The 26,792-nt window shown below is 42.9% G+C and overlaps 1 protein-coding gene across 1 annotated transcript in view; it reads right to left on the bottom strand.

The window, feature by feature from the left end:
- The window catches only part of ARFGEF3 (ARFGEF family member 3), a gene marked incomplete at its 5' end in the record, with an annotated part of 191,581 nt that overhangs the window by 110,437 nt on the left and 54,352 nt on the right, over positions 1-26,792 (bottom strand). The window contains one exon of the mRNA XM_082634251.1: positions 7,469-7,537. Coding sequence (XP_082490377.1) covers positions 7,469-7,537 — 69 coding nt within the window. The remainder of the gene's footprint in view (positions 1-7,468; positions 7,538-26,792) is intronic.

The raw sequence follows: 26,792 nt of genomic DNA on the forward strand, positions 1-26,792 counted from the left end.
CATTAGAGTAAAAAAAAAAAAAGATCACTGAATATTTAAAGAGAAGTCAGCCCAATTAAAATAATACTTTAGTGACAACTAGAACCGTTACATCAGAATCTTTGGCAGCAGGTCTTGAGCTTCAGTGTTTTTTAAGTTCCCTGGCGTAACAAGTGGAACTATTGCTAAACTCCATATACTCTGAGGATAATGTAATGTTCAGAAAAGATAAACTGAGTATCAATATGTAAAGATACCCAAGAAAGTGGCATATGCCTGATGGTCACTTGAATCTACGGTCACAAAAAAAGTAAAATGCATCAATACTTCTGCTTTACATGTAAAACCACCATACAGCCATTCTCTAACTAAATGCCTTGGTAAAGGTCCAAAGTGGATAAGAATCCAAAGAATTTCAGTCAGTTGCTATCTTAATATGGCAAGATTTCACTAACATTTTCTAAGACTGAGGGTAGCCAGGAAGCAATAGTATAGCATAGTGGTTAACAGCACATATTTGAAATATAAAAAGCCTAGATCAGAATATCTAAAAAAAATTTCTTCAATATTGTATTTTATTTATAAACAAATCAATATAAAATAAGTCTAGATGGCAGTGGGGGGAGCTTACTTACAAAGGAAGCATGTGGAAAGTGGAGTGGATGCAATCAGACTCCAGCCTGGAGACCCCTCCCTCCCATCCACCTTAGGGCTTTCCTGGCCTAAAATCACTGGGCAAGCAAATTAACCTTCCTTTTCTCTGGGATTCTTTATATAGCTCGGTTATGGTAAAGATTAAAAGAGAATGTGTGGAAAATACAATACTTATTGACATGCCCTAGGAACTCAACCATCAGTAGCTACCATTATTAACCACTGTTTTGGAATTGAGGGATGGAGGATGGATGGAGTAAAAAAGGGACGTTCCTCAAAGTAAAAATCTTAAAGAAAAAAAAAATGGTCTTTGAGAGAGACTCTGCTTGAACTTGATAACATGCTACAGGATCAAAGACTGGAAGTTTCCCATGACTAAGATCAAACCAGCAAATACACATTTACAAACAAGGCTTTCTCACTTAGAAAAATCCCATAGAGCAGCCTTCAGCAGGCATGAGAATATGCTCCAAATCTTACCAATGAAACAGTATCATTCACCATCTTCAAATCAGCTTCACAGAACTTCTGGTTATGGCACTACCTCTTCCTTTAACCCCAAGGCCTTGGCGATTTTTGCTTCGACAGCTTTTTCCTACATTAAGGTAACTATCCTCGGGACACTCAACACATCTGCTCTTTTGGGCATAATACTAGGAGAAATACTAAGGGTCCAACTTTCAACCAATGAAGAGAATTTTGTATCCATACAGAGTTTTAGGAATGATAATTCATGAAATTAAACAGAAAACACATGTTGGATATTTCATAACTGTCCAATTCTAAATTCGGTTGATATTTCTTATTCCTCCTGCATCACAGAAGACCCTATTCTGAAAAACTGTCATTATTGCAATTTAATTAAGCAAGTTAAAGTTAGACACACAAATGAAGGCTGCCCTCTTATTTACATTTTCAGTGCTTAATGATCCTTTTATAAGTTTCAGCAGTACCTTGGGAAAACAGACTCATTTTTCATACTTAAGCACACACCCCGTTTCCTGATCAACAGGTTCCAGGATAAACACTATTCTCGAGTAACAGTCAATGCAGAGAGTAAGAAAGAAGAGAGTGTGTGGATTCTCTCCCAATATTTCCACAGGGGTTTTAAATGATTTACTTTAAGGTACTTTTATAAATTGTTTGCCTAGCTATATCAAAAGTGACAATAGGAGAAAAGATTTTTTTTCTTGAAGTTAAAGACTTATTTTTATGAGAAATTCCACTACAACCAAGAAAGCTTCCAGGAGCTAAGTGGTAGTTTTAGGCTGAAATGTCCTGCTTTAAAAATAGAGATGCAGATTTTTCAAAGGCTAAATTAGCAGGCGGAAAGCGCTTGAGAACACGCAAAAACCTGCAAAATCATTGGGTTTCACTATGTCTACAGAATACCATTATTTTTGTGGCAGTATAACTTTCTTTTGTAGTTAATGCTTCCTGTTGATGAAAAAGTATTTCTTAAGCAACTTCTCTGGTGAAAACCCAAAAGGTTCTAAGCTATTTTGCAAATTTGAGGAAATATAAAATGTAGGCAATGTAAGAAAAATACTTATACCTATCATGTGTATCTGAAGTAAACAATGATTTCAAATAAGTCTACTATCCTTTCTTAAATTATCCATACATAATGCACTTAATAATCTAACAGCTGTAACTACTGATCCATAAGCTTATATTTATAAATTGTTCTTATGCTTTTCATATAAGTAGATCTACTCCATGCTTGTCTTATGCCAGATTACATAAATATGGATTCAGGGAGGAGGTATGTTTTTAAAGGTTGACAGTGGGGCTTATTGGCGGAAACACATACTCAGAAGGAACAGTGGGATAGCTCTGTGGCAGTTTAAACCGTTAAAGCGTTTTAAGAAATATGTTTGATATATATCATGCAATGACAAATGGGAAGGAGAAAACGTGGAGATGATTTGGCAGGAGAAGATGATGAAGACAAGGGAAATTAGAAGAATCAAAATCTTGTACTTATTAGGGGCCACCATGGAGAGGATTCTGCTGCTGTGTGGATGTCCCTACTTCGTGGAGGGGGCTCGATTAGCCATGGCAAAGAGGCATGGCAGATCTTGCCTGGGATTTAGGTCTATAAACCCAGCAGAACACTATCTTTAGATCTCATTTTAATGAGATTATACCAATATTCACTTGTGGCAGCACTCCTCAAACTTTAATATGCTTATGCATCCCACAGGGTATCTCATTACAAGGCAGATTCTTATTCAGAGGTCTGGGTTGGGGCCCGAGGACCTGCATTTCTAACAAGCTCCCAGGTGCTGCCATCCTTCTGCTGAGTGGACCACACTTGAGGCTTTAGAGCATCACAGCTCCTTTCAATATGGTTTTACAACACAGTTTGTTGGAGAGAACAGTAACTATCAGAGCAGTGATTTTCAACATGACTTCTGCAGTAGAATCAACTGGAGGCCTTTACAAAATTTGTTTGCCCGGGTCCCTCCAAGACCAAAAAACTCAGAATTTCTAGGGCAACCCTAGGCATCTTATTTTTGCTAATACTTCCCAGGTGATTCGAATATGCAGCCTTTGAAGAGAACCACCAACATAAAAGTAGGGCCTCTGATGCTTTGCAACTCTAAGTATCCCATACGTAAGAGAGTTCGTTTCAGGAGTGTAAAGAGAAGTCAAAGTTTAATCAAGTAACTACTGAAAATAGTCAGCCTTATACAGGAACCTATGCAAACTTGTATAAGCCTGTCTCGGAAAGTTCTGTGAACGGTGCCTGGCAGAGAGTTAAATATATACTAAAGGTAGCCATGTAACATTGTCTTAGCCATGTAATATATACTTATCTCTTGCCACCAAGAGTGATGTTATGGTCTCAAGCCTCCTCAGAATGATCAACTCTGAGAGGGAATGGCCACAGAGAGCCCAGAGCTCTAGCTAATGCCTGGTGGAAGTACTCTGAGTTGCAGCCAAGCCTGATGGATAAAAGATCCACTATTCTCAGCAGGAAAGCACTTTCCAGGGTGTTTTTCTCACTGGCTTTCTGATCGGTGCCACTGGATAGAGTGAGCCCCTGGTGCTGGCATCTGCATGCTTGTCCTGCTCCTGGATCACTCTGCTTCACTCAGCAGCCTGGCGTGCAGATGTCTTTACCCATGGACTGGCCAGCTGCAAGAGTTGGATTCTTACTCCCTTCAACCTGGTGTCCACGCCAGGTCCAGGCGAGCACAGAGGAGTGATTCTACACACTGCTATTTATCCAAAGCACTTTGAAGTGGTGACCATTGTGGTCCTTACAAAGCAGTTTCCATCCCCCTGCTATGCTGGAGAATCTGCTGCTGTTTCCAGTCACCAGAAAAGAGTGGGGCGTCTAAGTGAGGGCTGGGGGAACCTGCAGCCTCAACTGTCAAGTTCACCACGGACAGGGAGGTGGTAAGACCTTCTTGTGGGTCTATAGGAGAGGCGGGGCCTCAAAACATCTTCTGGGAGCCTGCGCACTGTCAAGGGAAGGCCCCTGCTATCAAATACAGGATGAAAAGTTTATTCTTAAGATCTTTGCCAAGTCCTTCCTTCAGAGGAATGCAGTCCGAAGCCTCCATCCTGAACAATAAGTCAAAGCTAGCATTGGGGGCTTCCCTGGTGGCGCAGTGGTTGAGAGTCCGCCTGCCGATGCAGGGGACACGGGTTCGTGCCCCGGTCCGGGAAGATCCCACATGCCGTGGAGCGGCTGGGCCCGTGAGCCATGGCCGCTGAGCCTGCGCGTCCGGAGCCTGTGCTCCGCAACGGGAGAGGCCACAACAGTGAGAGGCCCGCGTACCGCAAAAAAAAAAAAAAAAAAAAAAAAAAAGCTAGCATTGGAAGTAACGCATTTTTCCCGTGATGGTCTGACCTCTGCTTCATGACCTTCATGCTGACATTCTGCTGGGAACTCTTCTAACTAGGGGATCTCAGGAGGCTGCAGGAGGGGCAAGAAGCGTGCTTCTGTTGTCTCAGGAAGCCAGCCCAGTTGATGACCCATCCCTTCAGGGTCCTGGCCGTGTCAACACTATTTAGTGGAAGCCTGGACGTCGTCATCAATCTGCTGCTCCAGGAGAGAAGCAGCTAACCTTGACCCAGCATTCACTATGCGGCTGCCTGCACTGGAAGCTTTGTACCTGGATTCTATCTTTCTTGTCTAATCAGCACAACCACACTAGAGATAGTGAGGTAGGTGCTGTTAGAATTGCTTTTACACAGAGAACAAACACAAGCCCAGGGAGGTATCTAGGGCAACCCCACCGGGAGGTGGTAAAGCCAGGATTTACACCCAACCAGCGCAACTCAAGAGCCCACGCTGTCACCACCACGTTCAAACGCCTTTATCTTTATATCACTCTTGGGCTGAGATTTAAAAAATAAATAAATAAAAGGTTTTTTTTTTTCCTTTATAGGTTCTGGTAGAGACCACTGTGTTTTGATGTTTCATCCTATCTAGACAGGTCTGCCAACTCTCTACTCTGGCTTCCAGATCCCCTCTGAAATCACCCTTGACTTGGGTGGTCCATGGCAGTGTGTATCTGCTGTTCGGGAATTATATCTCGAATCTTTCAGATTCTCATTCAAAAACTCATCCCTGGGCTTCCCTGGTGGCGCAGTGGTTGAGAGTCTGCCTGCCGATGCAGGGGACACGGGTTCGTGCCCCGGTCCGGGAAGATCCCACATGCTGCGGAGCGTCTGGGCCCGTGAGCCATGGCTGCTGAGCCTGCACGTCCGGAGCCTGTGCTCCGCAACGGGAGAGGCCACAACAGTGAGAGGCCCGCGAACAGCAAAAAAAAAAAACAAAAAAACAAAAAAAACCTCATCCCTGTGAGGATGATAAAGACCTCACCCTCTCAAAGGGAGCTTGGGAATCCCTGGTGGCCTCCCCAGTCCTGAGGGTCCTACAACAACCCATCCCCTTCCCCATACCCCTCCTGGGCAGGGGTCAAGCTAGGCAGTGGCTGGGCAGTAACACGCTGCATTTCCCTTCTTGTCCCTTCACATGGCAAAGAAATAACAAGCCTCTTACACGCCAATCCTGTTTCTTGCTCTGATCAAAACTACATTTGTCACTTTGAAAGCAAACTGGCATGAGGTATCTAAAATAGTCAAACTGATAGAAACAGAGAGTAGAATGGTGGTTGCACGGTGTGGGGAGGAGGAGGGGGAAATGGAGAGTTACTATTCAATGGATATAAAGTTTCAGTTATGCAAGATGAATAAGTTCTAGAGATCTGCTATACACTGCACTATGGTTAACACTACTGAATTGTATACTTAAAAATGTTCTATGTGGGGCTTCCCTGGTGGCACAGTGGTTGAGAATCTGCCTGCTAATGCAGGGGACACGGGTTCGCGCCCCTGTCCGGGAAGATCCCACATGCCGCGGAGTGGCTGGGCCCGTGAGCCATGGCCTCTGAGCCTGTGCGTCTGGAGCCTGTGCTCCACAACGGGAGAGGCCACAACAGTGAGAGGCCCGCATACCACACACACACAAAAAAAGTTTAAGATATCACGTTGTGTTCTTACCACAGTTAATTAAAAAAAAAAAAGCAAACCTACAAATGACAAGATCACTCACAAGTATCTCTTAAAATTCAACTAAAAATACTGATAGTTATTCTATTTCTTTACTTATATAGAGTGAAACATACAAATGTGGTAAAGAAAAGTGTTCTTTCTACCTACATAAATACGCATTTGAGAACTGATTTATGTTGTAGTGAGGGGTCAGCTGTCTTTTTCTTTTGACTGACACATAAAAATGTTCTATGCACTCAAAAATAATTTTCTCTCAATTTTCACTCTTCAATGCCACATAATACCATAAAAGCACATGTATCAGCCAATATAAATACTACTCATGATAATGTTAATTATGTATGATGATGGATATGTCAATTTGCTTGACTCTGGTGACTATTTCACAATGTATATGCATAACGAAACATCGAACATTTTATTTGTTGGTTATACCTCAATAATGATGAGAAAAAGAAGAAAAAAGAAAACATGCCCGAAGTGCTAAGCGTCTACCTGGTATACTCAATAAATGGTAATCATTAGTGTTAAAAAAAAAAATACCCATGACTGCTGATGGTTAGGCTTTCTTTTTCTCTATAATTTCAGAATTCAGAATATCATTGGTTCCTTGAGGTCTACATGTGTAGTCCTGTCAAAACATGCAAATCCTGAAGATACTCTTTTCAAGAAATGGCAGGAAATTCACTCTAAGCATAGTAGAGTAAAGCTTTGGAATGATGCTGTTTCCAAAAGCCAAAGGCATACACCAGACATTCAAGAAAGCAAGTTTTCTGTTGGACATACTGCTGGGATTGCTGAAGGTACATATTACTCTAAGGCTGCAATACAGATGGAAAAGAGAAGGCTTGCCAATGATCATTACAAAATGCATTCATCAGGGTTTAGGAGATGGGGATGCAATTTAATCAATAAACATCTCCTCTAAATGTCACACTTGGTTTCTTTAAAACCATTAAAAAAAATCAAATTCTCTTCAATCAATCTTAGGAAAAACAGTAAGTGCAATACCTAGGTGTAGCAGCGTCGGGAGAACCGGTACTGTTATTTCCATGGCTAAAGCCTCAAGTCAAGCAAACCAAAGCATGCAGAGCACCGACTAAGGATGGTGGCCCACATAGCCTGCTTCCCACAGATCAACTCCATAGTGGAAATTCCCCACAATAATGATCAGAGAAGGGCTCACCCCACTGCTGCGGCTTGGCCCCATCCCAGCATTTATCCCAGGTCGGGGTAAAGCAGCCGTGAGCAGACGGCACACACAAGCAGCACTTGAGCGTCTGGGGAAACGGATACTCACCTCCGCGATCTTCAGCACTGCGCTCCCATTCAGGTCAAAGGTTGGGGTGTAGGTTATGCAGAGTAAAACCTTTAACAGCCAGGAGGCAGAGGAGGAAGGAAGAGAGAAGGAAGTAAAAATTTAGAAATAAATTTCCATTTTGCATGTTATTAGTGCAGTCCTGTTTTTTATGACTCTTTCGCTCTTTGCTGTTCATGTTTCTTCCCATCCCACCCGTCTCTAATTAGTGACCCCACATTGCCCCCAAAAATAGAGACTAATACTTGTAAAAGGAAGAAGCATTGTAAGCCTGGCCAGAGATGGCTTTCTTCAACAACTCCAGGTCTGTCCAGTAATAAAGAAAACCAAATGGCCAGGCTCACTGCTAGGTCCTGTACATGAATTACAATTACATTGATATTTTTAGTAAGTGTCATTATTACTGTCCTCATTTTACCGACAAGGAAACTGAAGCTCTGGACGATTAAATAAGCTGCCAAAGTCACACAGGTACCAGCTGTGGAGCTGAGATCTGAACCCAAGTAATCTGACTCCATGCCCTGACTGACCATGCAATACTGTCTCTACATCTTCCTAGACCCGAGCGTCACTGTATTTTTCTCTTCCTGTCGCCTTCCCAGATCCACCTGGGATTAGACATTCTTTTATGGGCACTTTCTTCTTTCTTTATTTTCCCCAGAACACTGCGTGGGGCTTATTTATTAGTGCCAGGTTCCCCTTATTCTCCAAGTTACATAGACAGTGAGTCGATGACATTTACAAGATCTTTAAAGACCACTAAAAATTCCACTTTCTACTTGTAGAGCTATTACGGAATAGATCGATAAAAGCCCAGGACATTTTAAGAATTGCTTCTAATTTTATAGATAAAAGGCTAGATGCTCCCCTGTCTATTTGGTTTCTGATGCTGCAAATTATCTTGCCGGTGGTCCCAGACATGAAATTGCTGATGTCTGCTCCTTGATCCCCAAACCCAACAGCCACATCCTGCCTGCATCTTGGCCTGTCAGCAGCAGCCTCATAGGATGTTTCTCACCTGCTTCTGCCTAACTCGTGAAAGAGCACTGAAGCCTAGCAAATTTACCTAATACAGGATATACATCTGCTCAGCACATCAAAAAGTGTAACTGGGGGCTTCCCTGGTGGCGCAGTGGTTGAGAGTCCACCTGCCGATGCAGGGGACACGGGTTTGTGCCCCGGTCCGGGAAGATTCCACATGCCGCGGAGAGGCTGGGCCCGTGAGCCATGGCCGCTGAGCCTACGCGTCCGGAGCCTGTGCTCCACAACGGGAGAGGCCACAACAGTGAGAGGCCCGCGTACAGCAAAAAAAAAAAAAAAAAAAAAAAAAAAAAAAAAGTGTAACTGTCCCATGGAACAAGGAACCTCTCCTAAATCGCTCAGCCTTAGTTACCAGCCAGGCCAGCCCTAGGAACAGTCACGCCTTTAGAGAAAGCAAACAGGTAGGTAATTAAAGAAGGAAAAAAGGATTCTTGCCAATTTTAGTCACAAGGTTAGAATAAATTCACAATTTTTTGCTCCTTAAGGCACCTGAGAGCCAAGAGCTGACTCCAGATAAAAATCGTCTGAATGCCACGCTGGTCGAGAGAGGGGGATTGTGGGAACTACTGCCCCATGGCTTCATGGGAAAAGGCTTTCTTTTATTTGATGACTATCTTTGGGGGTCGGAGTCTGGTACGCGAGGAGGGATGAGAGCTGAGGACAACAGTGTCACCAGGTCCTAATTTCGCCTGGGGAGAGGCCATGTCTTCTAACGCTTCTGTACTTGATGGTACCTCTGCCTGATGCCCTCCTATCCTGGAATCCTCCTAGGCTTGTTCCTCATGTGGCTCATCTCTTGGCTTCTTGGGGGTCTCAACTCAAATGTCACCCCTCAGAGAGGCCTGCGGCCCTCCCTGAACACTCTCTCTGAAATGGCCTCTCTCACAGCTCCTTGTTTCACTAGCTTCAGAGCAAGCACCAGTCTCATACATTACTGGTTTCTTTACTTATTTATAAGCTTCTCATTAGACTATAACATCCACTGAGCATCTGAAAGGTCCTCGGGCTTTCTCATATGAGGCTTTCTTACTTTGATATCTTGCTACCTTGCACAGCTTCTCTTTCTTATTTTTTCTACGTTGTGTTTCATGGCAGGTGGGTGGAGGGTATGAGACAGTGGCTGGTGTAGGTGGTCTGGGGAGGTGAGGTGGCCCATCTTCTCTCTTGGGTTTTTTTTGGGTTTTTTTGTTGGGGGTAGGAGTTTATTAATTAATTAATTTATTTATTTTTGCTGTGTTGGATCTTGGTTTCTGGGCGAGGGCTTTCTCTAGTTGCGGCAAGCGGGGGCCACTCTTCATCGCGGTGCACGGGCCTCTCACTATCACGGCCTCTCGTGTTGCGGAGCACAGGCTCCAGACGCGCAGGCTCAGATTCTCAACAACTGCGCCACCAGGGAAGCCCCGGCTCATGGTTTTGTTTTTTTTTTTTTTTTTTTTTTCTTTTTGCGGTATGCGGGCCTCTCACTGTTGTGGCCTCTCCCGTTGCGGAGCACAGGCTCCGGACGCGCAGGCCCAGCGGCCATGGCTCACGGGCCCAGCCGCTCCGCGGCATATGGGATCCTCCCAGACCGGGGCACGAACCCGTATCCCCTGCATCGACAGGCGGACTCTCAACCACTGCGCCACCAGGGAGGCCCGGGCTCATGGTTTTTTAAGTCATTACAATAAAGGCTGGCAACTGGCAAGACCTTACAATATGAAACTAATCATGGCAATTTTTTGCCTGAACTGGCTAATTAATAACGTTACTTATAGGACCAATGATCGACTTCCTGCCTTCCATCGCTCCGTGCATTCATACAAGGTGTGCAAGGGTAAGAAAGAAGTTTTCAAAAGCCAACCCAGTTTTCTGTGAGCAAGAGCTGCTTTATACAACAGAGGCTGGAGGAAGTGGGAGCCGTGTCTATGGTGAGGTCTTCGGGAAGGGCACTGAGTTGGCATATTTGCTAATCAAGCTTCTCAGGGGAACAGAGGAGGCTGGACTCTCTCTGCCACAGGGAAGCCAGCCAAGTGTAGAGGGAGGCCTCTTAGCAACAGTCTGAAGGAAGCTGAAGATCCCTGCACCCAACTGATGCTGATCCTGTTCAAAAGATCATTGAAAAAAAGGCTCTCCACACCTAATGTCTGGCCACTAACATCCAAAGGCTCACTGAGCTCTATGCAAAAACTAAAAACAAGAAAAAAATAGTGAAAGTGAAGCATGATAATGAAGCCGGTTCCTTAAGCTCACACAGCTTGTTTTTCTGGAAGCAGAGCAGGTTTTAACTCCAGAGCTGACGGCGCCCATGGCCCCCCCATGGCTCCCAAGACATATAAAGGGCCCCCAGTTTCTAGCAAGGATGGTGAAGCAGACAGAAGTGACTTATTGAAAATGATACATGGAAAAACGGAACCCAAAGCCTGGCAAGCACTAATTCACTGGATTCAAACACAGACCGGGTGTAGGAAATTTAGGGTGACAGCAAATTAATTTCAAGTGTCTGACTTCCACTGCATAATGAAAGAATAAGAAGTTTAGACTGGTATTCTGAGCACATTGGCCTCAAGGAAAACAGGAGCACCTAAATGCTGAGGACAATTCCATTAAAAATACATCCCTCACAGGGTCATTAAAGCATACTGACTACATTATCACTGAACAGCAAGAACTTGAGTGACAGGCAGCGTATTGCAATCTAGATGGTTGGTGCTTCCTCCATAAATAAGCCAAGAGGATGGGGAAAGTAGGTGCAAAACCTTCCACAAAAAGGGCACGATCATTACAGAGGCTAATAAAAATCGCAATTATGAAAAAACAATAACTGAATAGCTACTATATACAAGAAACAACCCTGCAATTAAAAATGTGTACAGAAACACCGGATAAAACAGATTAGACTGGAAAGGAGAAAGAGAAGCTGATTTACTGCAAGCACTGGGCCCAAGTGATAAGAATCTGAAAAATGTAGCCACATTAGGAACACAGAGAGACAGATGTGGATAGATAATGATGACAAGTGCAAGATCACAGGTATGCAGTTCTGATCAGGAAAACCCTGGAAGAATCCTCTCCTAAGGCAAGGGCATCTTATCGTCATGATTGGGGTTTCTCCATCAGGCTCATTCTGCCCTGTGATCGCAGTCACGACAGAGCAGAGGCTGTGATGTCAGGGCTAAAACACAAGTGTTTCAGTAATGTGACTGTGGCATGTGATTTAGTATTTAATTGCTGTGACTTTGCCTACATCCTCTAAGCCCCTTATCTTTAAAATTCCCATCCCACCTCACAAGGATATTTAGAGGAAAAATTAATTAAATGACTTAAAAAAAAAAAAGAGGGGCTTCCCTGGTGGCTCAGTGGTTAAGAATCCGCCTGTCAATGCAGGGGACACGGGTTCGAGCCCTGGTCCGGGAAGATCCCACATGCTGCGGAGCAACTAAGCCCATGCGCCACAACTACTGAGCCTGAGCTCTAAAACCCGTGAGCCACAACTACTGAGCCCACGTGCCACAACTACTGAAGCCCGCGTGCCTAGAGCCCGTGCCCCACAACAAGAGAAGCCACCGCAATGAGAAGCCCACACACCGCAACGAAGAGTAGCCCTCACTCGTCACAACTAGAGAAAGCCTGTGCACAGCAACAAAGACCCAGTGCAGCCAAAAATAAATTCATTAATTAATTTTAAAAAAGAGTACAAACAGTACATATATCTCTAGGCTATCTTCTCATAAAGATTAAACAAGTCTCCATTTGATGTAACTCATGGCAGCCATTCCAGTGTAAATAATTAGATGCATTTTAAGTAAAAAAAAAAAAAAATCAATCAGATCATCCGCATTCAAAAGCATAAATCTTTCCAAGTCTTCATCCTACTATGTATCACTGCCCCCAATTCCTACTGCCTAAAGCCCTCGTCATTCTGACACAGCTCCACTTCCTCTCTCCTTGGTGTTCTCCCTTTCAGGCCCCAAATCAATTCAAGGCATTATTCGCCAAGGTTCTAGTTGCTGTGGGGTCACAAATACAAAGCAAGCACCATCTTTACCATTACAAACTCACCATCTATTGGAGAAATGAATACTTGTACAACTATACTTCATGGCTGACTAGTGAGTGCTACTGCAACCGTGAGGTATATAATAATTTTTAAGGTCAGAAGACATCTCAACTTCGGAGAGCAGAGAATTCACAGATTAGATAATGTGTGAGCAAAGCACTGATACAGGAGAGAAAAGGGAGGGACAGATGTACCAAGCAAAGGAAATGTTGTGAGTAAAAGTATGAAGTGTGAAGGCAGAGGCTGGAGATGATGCTACAAAGGTTGGCTGGAACCTTATTACACATCAACTTAAATGCCCCATGTTAAGTCTTTTGCACAGATTATTTTAGGGCTGCTTAGGGAAACAAATCACAACTAAAACTAGATGTAGAGACTTCCCTGGTGGTCCAGTGGGTAAGACTCCAAGCTCCCAAAGCAAGGGGCACGGGTTTGATCCCTGGTCAGGGAACTAAGACCTTGCATTCCACATGGCACAGCCTAAACAAACAGACAAATAAAAACTAGATGTACTGAGGTAAACTGGAAATCAGAGCAATAAAGCAGACAATATGTTGTAGATGAATTAAAGACAGAGCCTAGTCATTCCAGTGGCAATGAACTGACTGGGGTGCATTGGTGAAGGGATGAAGGGAATTCACAAATAGAAGGCAATGTTCACCCATATATGAAATCTGGGTGTCATCCAACCACTGTTCTCTCCCCACCTACTCCCTACCATTCTAGTCAACCTGGTTGAAATCTCTCATAGACCCCTATTCCCATATATTTCATAAAGCTTTATATTAGATAATAAAGTAACATGTTTTAGAGAACAAAGATATAACTTGTTCAAAATCCATCACATAAAATATTTCTCTACAGATGTGAATTAATCCCAGAATGGGCAGAAAACGCAAAAGGCTTATTCCATAGCATTTATTTGGAGCAGTTTAGATATACTACTTAAATCTGGGTGCCCTCTCCACCGCACACTAGATTTATGAGCTCCTTGGTAGTAAGGTTTAACTTTTTTTTTTAAATTAATTAATTTATTTATTTTTGGCTGTGTTGGGTCTTCGTTTCTATGTGAGGGCTTTCTCTAGTTGTGGCAAGCGGGGGCCACTCTTCATCATGGTGTGCGGGCCTCTCACTATCATGGCCTCTCTTGTTGCGGAGCACAGGCTCCAGACGCGCAGGTTCAGTAATTGTGGCTCACAGACCCAGTTGCTCCGCGGCATGTGGGATCTTCCCAGAGCGGGGCACGAAGCCGCGTCCCCCGCATCGGCAGGCGGACTCCCAACCACTATGCCACCAGGGAAGCCCTGAGAACCTATTTTTTTTGCACTCAACACAGTAACAGGTAACTTATGTAAGATTTCTGAGTCAAAGAGATCATTTCTGCTAAAGTTCCAAATGAGTCCTCTACAGGACCATTTGCAGGGGATGGAGGAGTAAAGAAATGATTCCTAAGCCTACTGGATAGCAGCTGCGCTCCCACTTGACCTCCCCCTTGTGCTGCATTACTCAGGCTGCCATTCATTCATTCATTCCACAAATACTTACTGAGGTGTGACGAGTGGTCGGGCCTAGTGCTAGGTGCTGGGCATACAGGAGGAACTAAAAAAGATACCCTGACCCCTGCGCTCTGTACAGCTAACATCTGGTTTCGAAGACAGTGAAAACACAAGGGATTACAATAAGTTGTGATGAGCATGATGACTGGGAAACTGCACTGGACTCTGAAAAGCATATCAGGGTCTAACACACAGTACACTTGTAATGTTATATGCATCCTTTTTTTTTTTTTTTTTTGGCTGCACCTCATGGTCTATAGGATCTCAGTTCCCCAACCAGGGAGTGAACCTGTGCCCCCTGCATTGGAAGGTGGAGTCTTAACCACTGGACCACCGGGGAAGTCCCTATACTCATCTTTAATGGAACTCTAAATTTATGCTGTAACACATATAATTAAGGAGTGAAAGACCCAGGGAGGAAGACGAGGAGACCATAAAGAAGTGAGTTAATCTGTGGAAGTCAACCTACCCTAAGGCACACTGGGGACAAGGAGGCATGTTGAATGAACAGGAATCTTCTTTTCCTTAAACTATTAAAATATACATTAGTGCTTAGTTTACACATAAGTGTTTCCTGAGGTCACTGTAGTTTCATTTCTCCAAATATAAGATGCTATTTATAAATCAAGCCAAATAATCTACTATAGCTCAAAAAAGTAACTCAAAATTTGAGTACAGCCCACAGGGGCTTTGTCTTTCCCTTATTTGAAGAGGAGCAAACTCTCTGGAAATCCTTGATGCCAGGCACCATTTCAAACCCCATCTCTGGTTCTGGCTGAAATTTTCGCTTTGTTACTTAATGCACACTCCCTTCTGGCCTCTCATGTATATTGGCTTGAAGATTCATAAACTTAAATGTATTTGCATAATTCCTTTTCTTGAGAAAAAGCCCAGTTCTTTTATTTTTTTTACTCCGTTAAATTTGGCAAAAACAAAGATGGGAAATTCAGTGACAAGGACGGGAACACGGAGACACCAAGTGCCTTTCTCTTGCGTGCAGGGCTTGCCCCCCTCCTGGGAGTGCAGCCTTATGATTATGTACTGCTGAAAGTGTACCTCGGCCATGAAGTAGAAATAGATGCTTCCCCTCAGGGTCCACCTATAAACAACAAAGCAGGCTCAGTTTCCTGCAGACAGCAGGAGGGCAGAATACACATCTTTAGAGTCTGGGGGGTGCAGTACCACAAAGTCAACAGAGAATTTCAGAGGCCATCTTCCTATGGTCTAAATTTAAAATGTGGATGGCCAAAGATAAGCATTTTTTTCTTGTCTTGAGCAAAGTTGCTCAACCTCAGAAATACTGACATTTTGGGGCCAAATAATTCTCTTCGTGGGAGATTGCCCTGTGTATTATAGGATGTTTAGCAGCGTCCCTGGCCCCTATAACCTCTAGATGGCAGTGGCTCTCCCTTCCCCAGTTGTGACAACCAAAAAACGTCTCTAGACATTGTCAAATATTCCCTGGGAGACAAAATACTCACCTGTTGAGAACCACTCTTAGGTCATTTATACCCCATGCCTTGTGGATATAACTGAGAATCTCTACATCACCCTGCTTCCAAAAGCCTCAGAGCTAGAATACAGGACTTCCAGAGGGGACCTGGGGTGAGCCACTGACCCTTCACCTTCAGAGGGCCTGAATTGAAGGTACCAACAAGGCTGCTGTTGAGCCACACCCCAATCTTTATTTTGATCCAAAGAAAATGAATCAAATTATTTCAGTGCATGAAACGTCTACCACTTGTGACTTAAATTGATTTACATTAGGCTGAGGTGACAGGTAATTACAGAAATCACTTTCTGGCTCAACTTGCCCAAATTCTGGCAAATAGCTATTCTGAGAGGTTTTTTTAGTCCGTAGAAGATTTTTCTAGAGCTCATGAGTCCCCAGTTTGGAAAACATTGCAAATTACTTATTGGTTTATTTATTGTCATGTCTCAGGTTCTTTCCTGGCCTTTATTTGTTGCCACTAGTAATAAGTTTAATATTCAACATATACATCAGATGTGCCCTTAGCACCTAATTCTAGGAAATATTACACCAGTGATATCCGTAGAAAAAATATGTAAATATTAAATTATAATGAACTTGAACTTAGCTAATTCGCTTGAACAAATAATCCAATCGTTCTTATTCTTCTTATCTTCTCCCTCTAAACCCTCTTCCTTGGCAAAATCTCATAACTCTTACCTCTAACTAGAAGCCTCACAAATGCATTTCTAGAGCCAATATTTCTCCCAAGTTTCAAATCTTAATTTCAGCTTATAAACATCAGAAATGATATATGCAATTTCATGAAAATCACATAAACCACACTAAGTCTCCAACATGGTAAACAGCTAACACTTCTTCCTGCTCTAAAATTCTTAATTATGCAACCATTAAAATTATCTGTGAGGGGATAAATATAGCCGTGTGGGAAATGCTTATAAGCTAAAGTTAAATGAAAAGCAAAAAATATAATCATATATACACAGTGAATGTAACTGTAAACACATAAATCGATATGATTAGAAATGCATATACAGAAGTCAGTCACAGTGATGAAATCTACAATGAATGTTTTCTATTTGGAAAGCCTGTAATGTGAAACTCCTTGTATTTGTTCTTTTAAAATATTGTAATTCTTTGATATCTGACAATATGAACTCACCATCTCTCTCCTAAGTTAGCCCCTTAAAATCCATCATTCAGCCAGAAACTCCAGCTCCAAGTCTTGAAATCATCTTGGATTTTCCCCTTCTCACCTACTCACCACCTATGCCACCGCCAATCACCAGCTACTGCAAATCCCCTCAGCGTGCTCAGCTGCACTTTTCTGCACTCAGCTGCGGGGCACCCCTCCTGTCCCCTCCAACCTCACAATAAGCCATCTCGCCAGTGCCTCTGACTTGGCTCTGCTGATCCTCCAAGCATCCTGCAAAACCCTTTCCCCCTCCCCCCACCTTCAACATCTAACACCCAGCTCTGAACATGTCACTTTCTTGCTACTCTGAAGACCCCCCAATCTCTACAGACTCCCGGCTCCTTACTTACTCTAACCAGGCCCTCCAGAATCTGCTTCAACAGCCCCTTCAGGCTCATCGACCATTATCCCTCACTAATCCGGGTTTCCACCCTGTGCTTCTCCATCTCCAAGACTTTTCCTCTACCAAGAATGCCCAGCCTCTCTCCCAATATAAAAAGAACGGAATTCCAAACACCTTTCAAAGTCCAACTCAAACAGTATCCCCTCCTTAAAATGCTGATCTGCCCAGTTGAATGTGGGTTTTCCTTCTGAATTTTCCCATTGAACTTTTCTTCTGCTACAACATATACAACTATCTTGAATTATGGTAATTGTGCACATCTTTATCTTTTTCCTATTAGATTATAAATCCTTGTCTTGGTTTTGCTTTTAATACTATAAAGTTTTATGTATTGTTGGTAATGTAGATATATTCACAGACAATGAAATAAAGTAAAAAAAAATTAAAAAGTCCAATGAATTATCTTTTCTAGTTTAACTGTAACAAATTTATTTTGACCTAATCTCACAGTTAGATTTTTAATAAGTTAATTTCATCAGTGTGTTCTGGATAACACCCTTACACCTCCTTCTCTCTTCCCCTCTGAGAGTCTCCACAGAATGGGTGCCTCATCTCAGATTGTCTGCCTATATACGCATGAGGCTTTTGATAGTTTTATACTCAATGCTTAGAGAAATGACCAACAAAGCCTCTTGAGACAGTTTATAAAGGGCTAAAGACAACTTGATTCTCTATATGTTAAACATTTAATAATTATAAAACTCTTGTAGAATATCCAAATCATATGAACTCTGCCTAGTAGGACAAAATAGGAACTTATTTGCACAGATAAATGGTGGGATGTTTTCTGTAGACCATGGGATCATGGCTATTGGTTAGGACCCTAAATATATCTAGGTGGATAACAGATATATAATTTACAAAATTCTTCTTTTAAGCAAGGAAGCTACAATTCAACAACAGTAAATATGATGAGGTCCCTTTTCAGGAATCAGAAATATATATGGTTTCTTTTCTTTACTCCCTTCCTTTACTATAGAAGAAAATTACCCTGTTATAGGCTGTATAGGAAGGGGCTATAGAGGAAGAAAAGAGACAAGAAGAAACACATAAAGCAATGGTACTTCTATGTTCTGGTTCATAATTTGAGTGAGAGGTGTTCATTTTATTATCATGCTATACATATTCTTTTCTAATAACTAAAAAATGAAAGCTAATACCAACCCTATGCCATGTACTGTTCTAGACACTTCTTTTATATTAACTCATTTAAGAGTCACTATAGCAATAATATTAATATTATTTGCTTTTTACAGACCAGAAAATTGAGGCAGATAAATAGCTTTCCCAAGGTCACCAGGCATTCTAGCTTGAGAAGCTGTGCTCTTACCACTCTACTACTAGGTATTTTGAAAAGAAGAAAAGTAACAAGAAGTTTAAAAACAATAGAGTCCAAAGACTGTTTCACAGGACAGTTACACAAAGCCATTCTTTCTCCTAGACACACTTGGCCACTTATAAGTTTCCTCAATGAATTCCTATCTACTCTAAGAGATTTCTAGTCTCTCATTATGTTTCACTCTTTTTCAGAAGCCATATTACTCATATTTGCCTTGCAGTTAAACGAGGATGCACAGTTTTCTTCTAAAACCACACAGCCAAAAAGCAGATCAACTCCCAGCCTTGTTACAATGCCTTTCCAGAAAAACACAAATGACTGAAAAAGCAACTTTGCTACCAACAACTGTGTAAGCCCAGTAAGTAACTGAACCACTCCAGCTTCAATTTACCTATAAAAAGAAGGATCTGATTATGTATGAGGTTACTTTAATTCTAAAGTGTGAATACATGTTGATCTTTCTCATCTTTGAACTCAGATTATTGAGTTTGGCTTCTTTTGTCAATTATCCTGGTGGGCCACTGGAAACCACCACATGTGTTTCCCTCTCTCCATTAGTCAGTAACTAAATTAGCAAGCAATTAGTAAGCCATATGCCAGATGCTCTGTTAGGCACCAAAGGGATAAAAACAATACTAAAATATATACTTAGTTTTCACTTACTAACTAGTGAAATTTTCCACTATGCCTGAGTTGAGTTTAGGACTAACTAGTTGGAGAAATTATGATATGCAGTTTCCCTGAATAAGCCACAGCATATGCAGTTACCCTTAATAAGCCACGGCCTTAGCTAACCTCATACCTCTCTGAATGCATCATCATCCCTTTCCTCTGAGGAAAGTGCAGTAAAAAAAAAAAAAAAAAAAAAAGCAGCAGGTGGTGGAGGGGATGATGCACCAGCTGCCTCTGAGGGAAAGAAACCAGACTATGATTCTCACGTGAAAAGTGATGGTGGCTGACTGCCAGCTCTCTCTGAGCACTACCCCCGTCTTTTTCAAGAATAGAATTCTGGGCACATGGCTGCCCAAAATAAAGACTACACTTTCCAGCCTTCCTTACAACTGCTGCCATATGACTGGGTCCTGGCCAATGGGAGAGAAGCAGAAGTGTCCTGCACCACTTTCCTCCTGCCAGTTGGCTGGAATGTAGACATTTTGGCAGGAAACGGGGAGCCCTTGTGTTTCACAAGCTGGAGAAACATAATCCAAGATACAAGAGTCTCTGATAATGGGGTTCAGCCAATACTGGCCTAAGGCAGTGCAAAAGAAAAACAAATTACTGCCTTGTTTCAGCTGAAATGAGTCCTAACTAACACAGCCTTCCTTTCTTCCCTTTCTCCAACCCTATCCTTGCCTACCTGATTCTTCCTTATGCTTTCGATCTTATTTGTTTTAAAAATGTCACCTCTTGGGCTTCCCTGGTGGCGCAGTGGTTGAGAGTCTGCCTGCCGATGCAGGGGACACGGGTTCGTGCCCCGGTCCAGGAGAATCCCACATGCCGCGGAGCGGCTGGGCCCATGAGTCATGGCCACTGAGCCTGCGCGTCCGGAGCCTGTGCTCCGCAACGGGAAAAGCCACAGCAGTGAGAGGCCCGCGTACCGCAAAAAAAACAAACAAAACAAAAATGTCACTTGTTAAGAGTAGCCTTCTCTGTCCTCTTCATCTGCCCTCCAGCAGGGTCTATTATAAATACACTTTTCTAAATTTTTCTTTCCTTATATTTATCACAGTTCACATGTATTTATCTATTTCATTGACTTCTATCTCCATCACTAGCCTCCAAACAAAGATTCTTTTTTTGTCTGTTTTTGTTTTCTTCACCATAGGATCTTCTGTGCCTAGCACAGTGCCTGACAGGAAGAGATCAAGTATTTGCGGAGTAAATGAGTGAAAAAATTGGAGGATCTCCCCACTCTAGGAATTCTAGAACATCCACAGTAAATACTGCAGGGCTCTGCATTTATATTTGCTTTAACAAAAACCGTGGGGAAAAGTTTAAAAATACTTAGCAGAGTTGCTCTCAAATGTATTCAACGGGCATGGCATTGAAAATGGTGGTGCTTGCTTTAAAAAAAGGGAAATTAATAGATAAGATGAAAATAGCTTCATGTAAACAAATAATGCATAAAGTATTTAATGGAAAATCACTTTTCTCAGTTTTCAATTGTTTGCTTCTGACTTTTTCATATATTTTTATTGTCTATCTAATGCAGTCATACCAAAGGGTAAAGAAGCCTGGGAGGAAAACTGAGAATTTTCTCTATATGTGTACAAAGGAAAAAGATGATCAACATTTGATCTTAGCAGCAGGAAGAGGGAGGGCTATTTGAGAACCATTTAGTTCACAGAACCACGATTTAGATACTTTCCTGCATTAAGTATTGAAATAATATGTAAGCATGTAGCTAACCTCCAATAATGGTACATTCTAAATTAAACATTTTTCATCAAACACCAGATTTTTTGTTCATACCAGAGATTGCTGCAAATCTTCTAAGTTGGTAGCTTTAGACTAAGAAGGGATTTCTCCTTGCTTATGAGAAGGCAGGACAATTCAACCATTTCCCCTTCAAATTTTACTAATGATCATTCCTTCCATAAGGCACTCTTCAAATGCCCAGAATTAGGGATATAAAAACTAACCATTTGAGTAAATGGTCCAAATATAAGACTCTGCTATTAGGGCTTCCCTGGTGGAGCAGTGGTTGAGAGTCCGCCTGCTGATGCAGGGGACACGGGTTCGTGCCCCGGTCTGGGAAGATTCCACATGCCGTGAAGCAGCTGGGCCCGTGAGCCATGGCCACTGAGCCTGCACGTCTGGAGCCTGTGCTCTGCAACAGGAGAGGCCGCAGCAGTGGGAGGCCCGCGTACCGCAAAAAAAAAAAAAGACTCTGCTATTAAAACATTACTGAGAGGATATTTAGAAATGGTCCTTCCATTTGGCCTGTTTCTTACTCTCAGACCAAGGCGGTGACTGCCATGCTGGTACCGTGTAGGACCAGGTTCTAAATGGAAATCCTGAAGCTTAGGTCTAGCAGCCCTATAGTCAGTAAGCTCTTTCTCCACTAGTCTCTCCCCTTTACATTTTCTATAGATGCTTGGTTGGCTTTTGTTATAAAATATAAAAATACCTCAATGATATTCTCTTCCTTCCCCCAACTCTATCACTCACTCACACACACACACACACACACACACACACACACACACACACACACACACACACACCCAGAGCCATGAGCTAATTTGACGGGAAAGAGACTTGGATTCTTTCTTTATATTTGAATCTAGCTCACAGAACTAGTGAGCAAATACACTGTCATGGAAGGATACAGAAAACACACAGGACTTTGAGCCACTCCTAGCTTTGCCCCTTATTAGCCTGTAACTGATATTTTCTATTCAATCATCTGTAAAATGCAGATAGTAATGACAACCATCTACGTCTTTCAGGATAGGCTTAGAAGTCAAGGTAACCTACTGTTTAAGAAAACAGGTTTGAGCCTAGGCTGAATTACAATTCAAATACTGGTCCTGCCATTTCACTAGCTGTGTGATCTTAGTGTGAATGTATTTAACAGTGTCTAATGCATAATAAATGTTAAGTAATTGGCCCCTGTCATTTCTCCTTTGAAAATGTAAAGCATTCCACCATATTCAATTATATTATCTAAAGACTCACATAAAATAGGATGTCCAATAACAGAACGCTCATCAAATGCTTGCTCAGTATCCAGCGTCATATCCTTTCTTACCAACAAAGCCGGCTGCCCCCCACCCCCCAGACAGGATGCTCACATCTCTAACACGCTTACAGAGGCTGAAGTCCAGCCGCAATTCCCTCCTTTCTTTGAAGAGTCAGCCAGCTGTACCAGTTAATAACATCACTAAAGATTATCCATCCAAAAGAAGGAGAAAAAAACTCCTAATTGCCCTAGTCAGAGGTATCATTAGTTATGTACCTGGCTCCTATGAAGTCTGCATGGCATTTACGGAAATGGTACACACCACGGGAAAAATGTTACCAAAGCGAACAAGTATTTAACCTAAATATTAAGTGGCTCCCTGCCATCTACTAATCCATTTCAAAGGTAATGCATCTTCAGAGAAACCTTCTTCCTCATTATCTACAGTCCTGACACTCTACTTGCTCAGCGGTAAAATTTTTATTTGGGTTCCACAGCCATTTCAATAAATCAAAGTTGCCTTTTCTCTCCGTCCTGTTAGACAGCATAACTAAGTGATCTAACCTCATCCCTATTTAATTTGTCAGAAGCAAGTATCATTGACATTTCTTAACCCTCCAATTGAAATTCTAGGGCCTTCTTTCTTAAAGAGAACACTACCATCAGAATCTTGGGTTTCATCATTAGCTACTTTCTGTTTAATCTCAGGGAAATCTCTAAAACAGGGAACCATGTTATTTTCTCCCCAGGAATTTAATACAATTGCTACAACACTTCTAAGAATGTGACATGGCTCAATTTCTCATGTTTATAAACACTAGCAGATAGCAATATGTGAGTAAAATGTATGATACAGCTTTTTGAAAAACAGCACTTAGGATTTGTCATAAAAATGTACTATGCCACGGTTGAAGAGACATAAATAAAAACTGCAGGGTGTGGCTTTATCTCTCCTGAATAGTATACTCAGACCAACATTTGAAAATGCCTACCATATAACATTTTAAAAGATTCTCCTACAATACATTTCTATAAAATGACTAGAGAATTTTTACAAGAAATATCTAGTTTAGATAATTTATTATCAGAATGAGTTACAAAGAAGCACCAAGAATAAATTAATATACCCTTCATATATAATAGGAATCCAGTCTTTCCCTCTGAGGACTCCTCCAATTCATATTCTCTCTGCCTCTCTCTATATATATATATATATTATGCATGTGTATGTGTGTGTGTGTGTGTGTGTGTGTGTGTGTAATTTCTGGGAGGAAGAGTGGTAAAAGCATTTTTTTTTTTTTTTTTTTCCTTTTTGCGGTATGCGGGCCTCTCACTGTTGTGGCCTCTCCCGTTGCGGAGCACAGGCTCCGGATGCGCAGGCCCAGCGGCCATGGCTCACGGGCCCAGCCGCTCCGCGGCATATGGGATCCTCCCAGACCGGGGCACGAACCCGTATCCCCTGCATCGGCAGGCGGACTCTCAACCACTGCGCCACCAGGGAGGCCCGGTAAAAGCATTTTAATGTGGTAATGATATTATTAGCAAAACAAGAACTTATTTTAAAGTTTTTACTTGGGTCATGACAAGCATTACAAAATTATAAGAGAACAGGGTGCACACATCTGAAGATGACTAAAGTTGGTATACAAATTCCTCATGCATGGAGAAAGGGTATAAAACTTATTTCTAAGCCCCATATGCTATAAGTTGTGTATATCTTTATGCCCAAATGAGTAATTTAAATCTCAGAAATCGGAAATAATCATGGAGCCCTTACTTGTAGGCTATCACAGTCAGGCCACCAACTCCAAAGTTTCATCTGATGTTAATAATATTACTGGAGAGAGAGCTTCAAGATGGCAGAAGAGTAAGACACGGAGATCACCCTCCTCCCCACAGATACATCAGAAATACATCTACACGTGGAACAACTCCCACAGAACACCTACTGAACGCTGGCAGAAGACCTCAGACCTCCCAAAATGCCAGAAAGTCCCCACGTACCTGGGTAGGGCAAAAGAAAAAACAGAGACAAAAGAATAGGGACGGGACCCGCCCCAGTGGGAGGGAGCCGTGAAGGAGGAAAGGTTTCCACACACTAGGAGCCCCTTCACGGGTGGAGACTGCGGGTGGCGGAGGGGGGAAGCTTCAGAGCCGCGGAGGAGAGCGCAGCAACAGGGGTTCGGAGGGCAAAGCGGAGAGATTCCCGCACAGAGGATCGGTGCCGACCGGCACTCACCAGCCCGAGTGGCTTGTCTGCTCGGCCGCCGGGGCGGGCGGGGCTGGGAACTGAGGCTCGGGTTTCCGTCGGAGCGCAGGGAGAGGACTGGGGCTGGCGGCGGGAAGAGAGCCTGAAGGGGTTAGTGCACCACAGCTGGCCGGGAGGGAGTCCGGGAAAAAGTCTGGACCTGCCAAAGAGGCAAGAGACTTTTTCTTCCCTCTCTGTTTCCTGGTGCACGAGGAGAGGGGATTAAGAGCGCTGCTTAAAGGAGCTCCAGAGACGGGCGCGAGCCGCGGCTTTCCACGGCCCCCAGAGACGGGCGTGGGACGCTGGGGCTGCTGCTGCCGCCGCCAAGAAGCCTGTGTGCGAGCGCAGGTCACTATCCACACCGCCCCTCCCGGGAGCCTATGCAGCCCGCCGCTGCCAGGGTCCCGTGATCCAGGGACAACTTCCCCGGGAGAACGCACGGCGCGCCTCGGGCTGGTGCAACGTCACGCCGGCCTCTGCCGCCGCAGGCTCACCCCGCATCCGTGCCCCTCCCTCCCCCAGGGCCTGAGTGAGCCAGAGCCCCCGAATCAGCTGCTCCTTTATCCCCGTCCTGTCTGAGCGAAGAACAGACGCCCTCAGGCGACCTACACGCAGAGGCGGGGCCAAATCCAAAGCTGAACCCCGGGAGCTGTGCGAACAAACACGAGAAAGGGAAATCTCTCCCAGCAGCCGCAGGAGCAGTGGATTAAATCTCTAAAATCAACTTGATGTACCCTGCATTTGTGGAATACCTGAATAGACAACGAATCATCCCAAATTGAGGCAGGGGACTTTGGGAGCAAAGAAATATATATATATTTCCCTTTTTCTCTTTTTGTGCATGTGTATGCTTCTGTGTGTGATTTTGTCTGTATAGCTCTGTTTTCACCATTTGTCCTCGGGATCTATTCGTTTTTATTTTTTTATTACTTAAAAATTTTTTTCTTAATAATTACTTTTTATTTTAATAACTTTATATTATTTTATTTTACTTTATTTTACTTTATTTTATTTTATCTTCTTCTTTCTTTTTTCCCTCCCTTTTATTCTGAGCCGTGTGGAGGACAGGCTCTTGGTGCTACAGCCAGGCGTCAGGGCTGTGCCACTGAGGTGGGAGAGCCAAGTTCATGACACTGGTCCACAAGACACCTCCCGGCTCCACATAATATCAAACGGTGAAAATCTCACAGAGATCTCCATCTCAACGCCAAGACCCAGCTCCACTAAACGACCAGCAAGCTACAGTGCTGGACACCCTATAACAAACAACTAGCAAGAAAAGAACACAACCCCATCCATTAGCACAGAGACTGCCTAAAATCATAATAAGGCCACAGACACCCCAAAATACACCACCAGATGTGGACCTGCCCACCAGAAAGGCAAGATCCAGCCTCATCCACCAGAACACAGGCACTAATCCACTCCACCAGGAAGCCTACACAACCCACTGAACCAACCTTAGCCACTGGGGACAGACACCAAAAACAACGGGAACTACAACCTGCAGCCTGCGAAAGAGAGACCCCAAACACAGTAAGTTAAGCAAAATGAGAAGACAGAGAAACACACAGCAGATGAAGGAGCAAGGCAAAAACCCACCAGACATAACAAATGAGGAGGAAATAGGCAGTGTACCTGAAAAAGAATTCAGAATAATGATAGTAAAGATGATCCAAAATCTTGGAAATAGAATGGAGAAAATACAAGAAACATTTAACAAGGACCTAGAAGAACTAAAGAGCAAAGAAACAGTGATGAACAACAAAACAAATGAAATTAAAAATTCTCTAGAAGGGATCAATAGCAGAATAACTGAGGCAGAAGAACAGATAAGTGACCTGGAAGATAAAATAGTGGAAATAACTACTGCAGAGCAGAATAAAGAAAAAAGAATGAAAAGAATTGAGGACAGTCTCAGAGACCTCTGGGACAACATTAAACGCACCAACATTCGAATTATAGGGGTCCCAGAAGAAGAAGAGAAAAAGGGACTGAGAAAATATTTGAAGAGATTATAGTTGAAAACTTCCCTAATATGGGAAAGGAAATAGTTAATCAAGTCCAGGAAGCACAGAGAGTCTCATACAGGATAAATCCAAGGAGAAACATGCCAAGACACATATCACCAAACTATCAAAAATTAAATACAAAGAACAAATATTAAAAGCAGCAAGGGCAAAATAACACAAAAGGAAATCCCCATAAGGTTAACAGCTGATCTTTCAGCAGAAACTCTGCAAGCCAGAAGGGAGTGGCAGGGCATATTTAAAGTGATGAAGAAGAAAAACCTACAACCTAGAGTAATCTA

This window comes from Mesoplodon mirus (assembly GCF_964341445.2).
Source record: "Mesoplodon mirus genome assembly, chromosome: 10".
NCBI lineage: Eukaryota > Metazoa > Chordata > Mammalia > Artiodactyla > Ziphiidae > Mesoplodon > Mesoplodon mirus.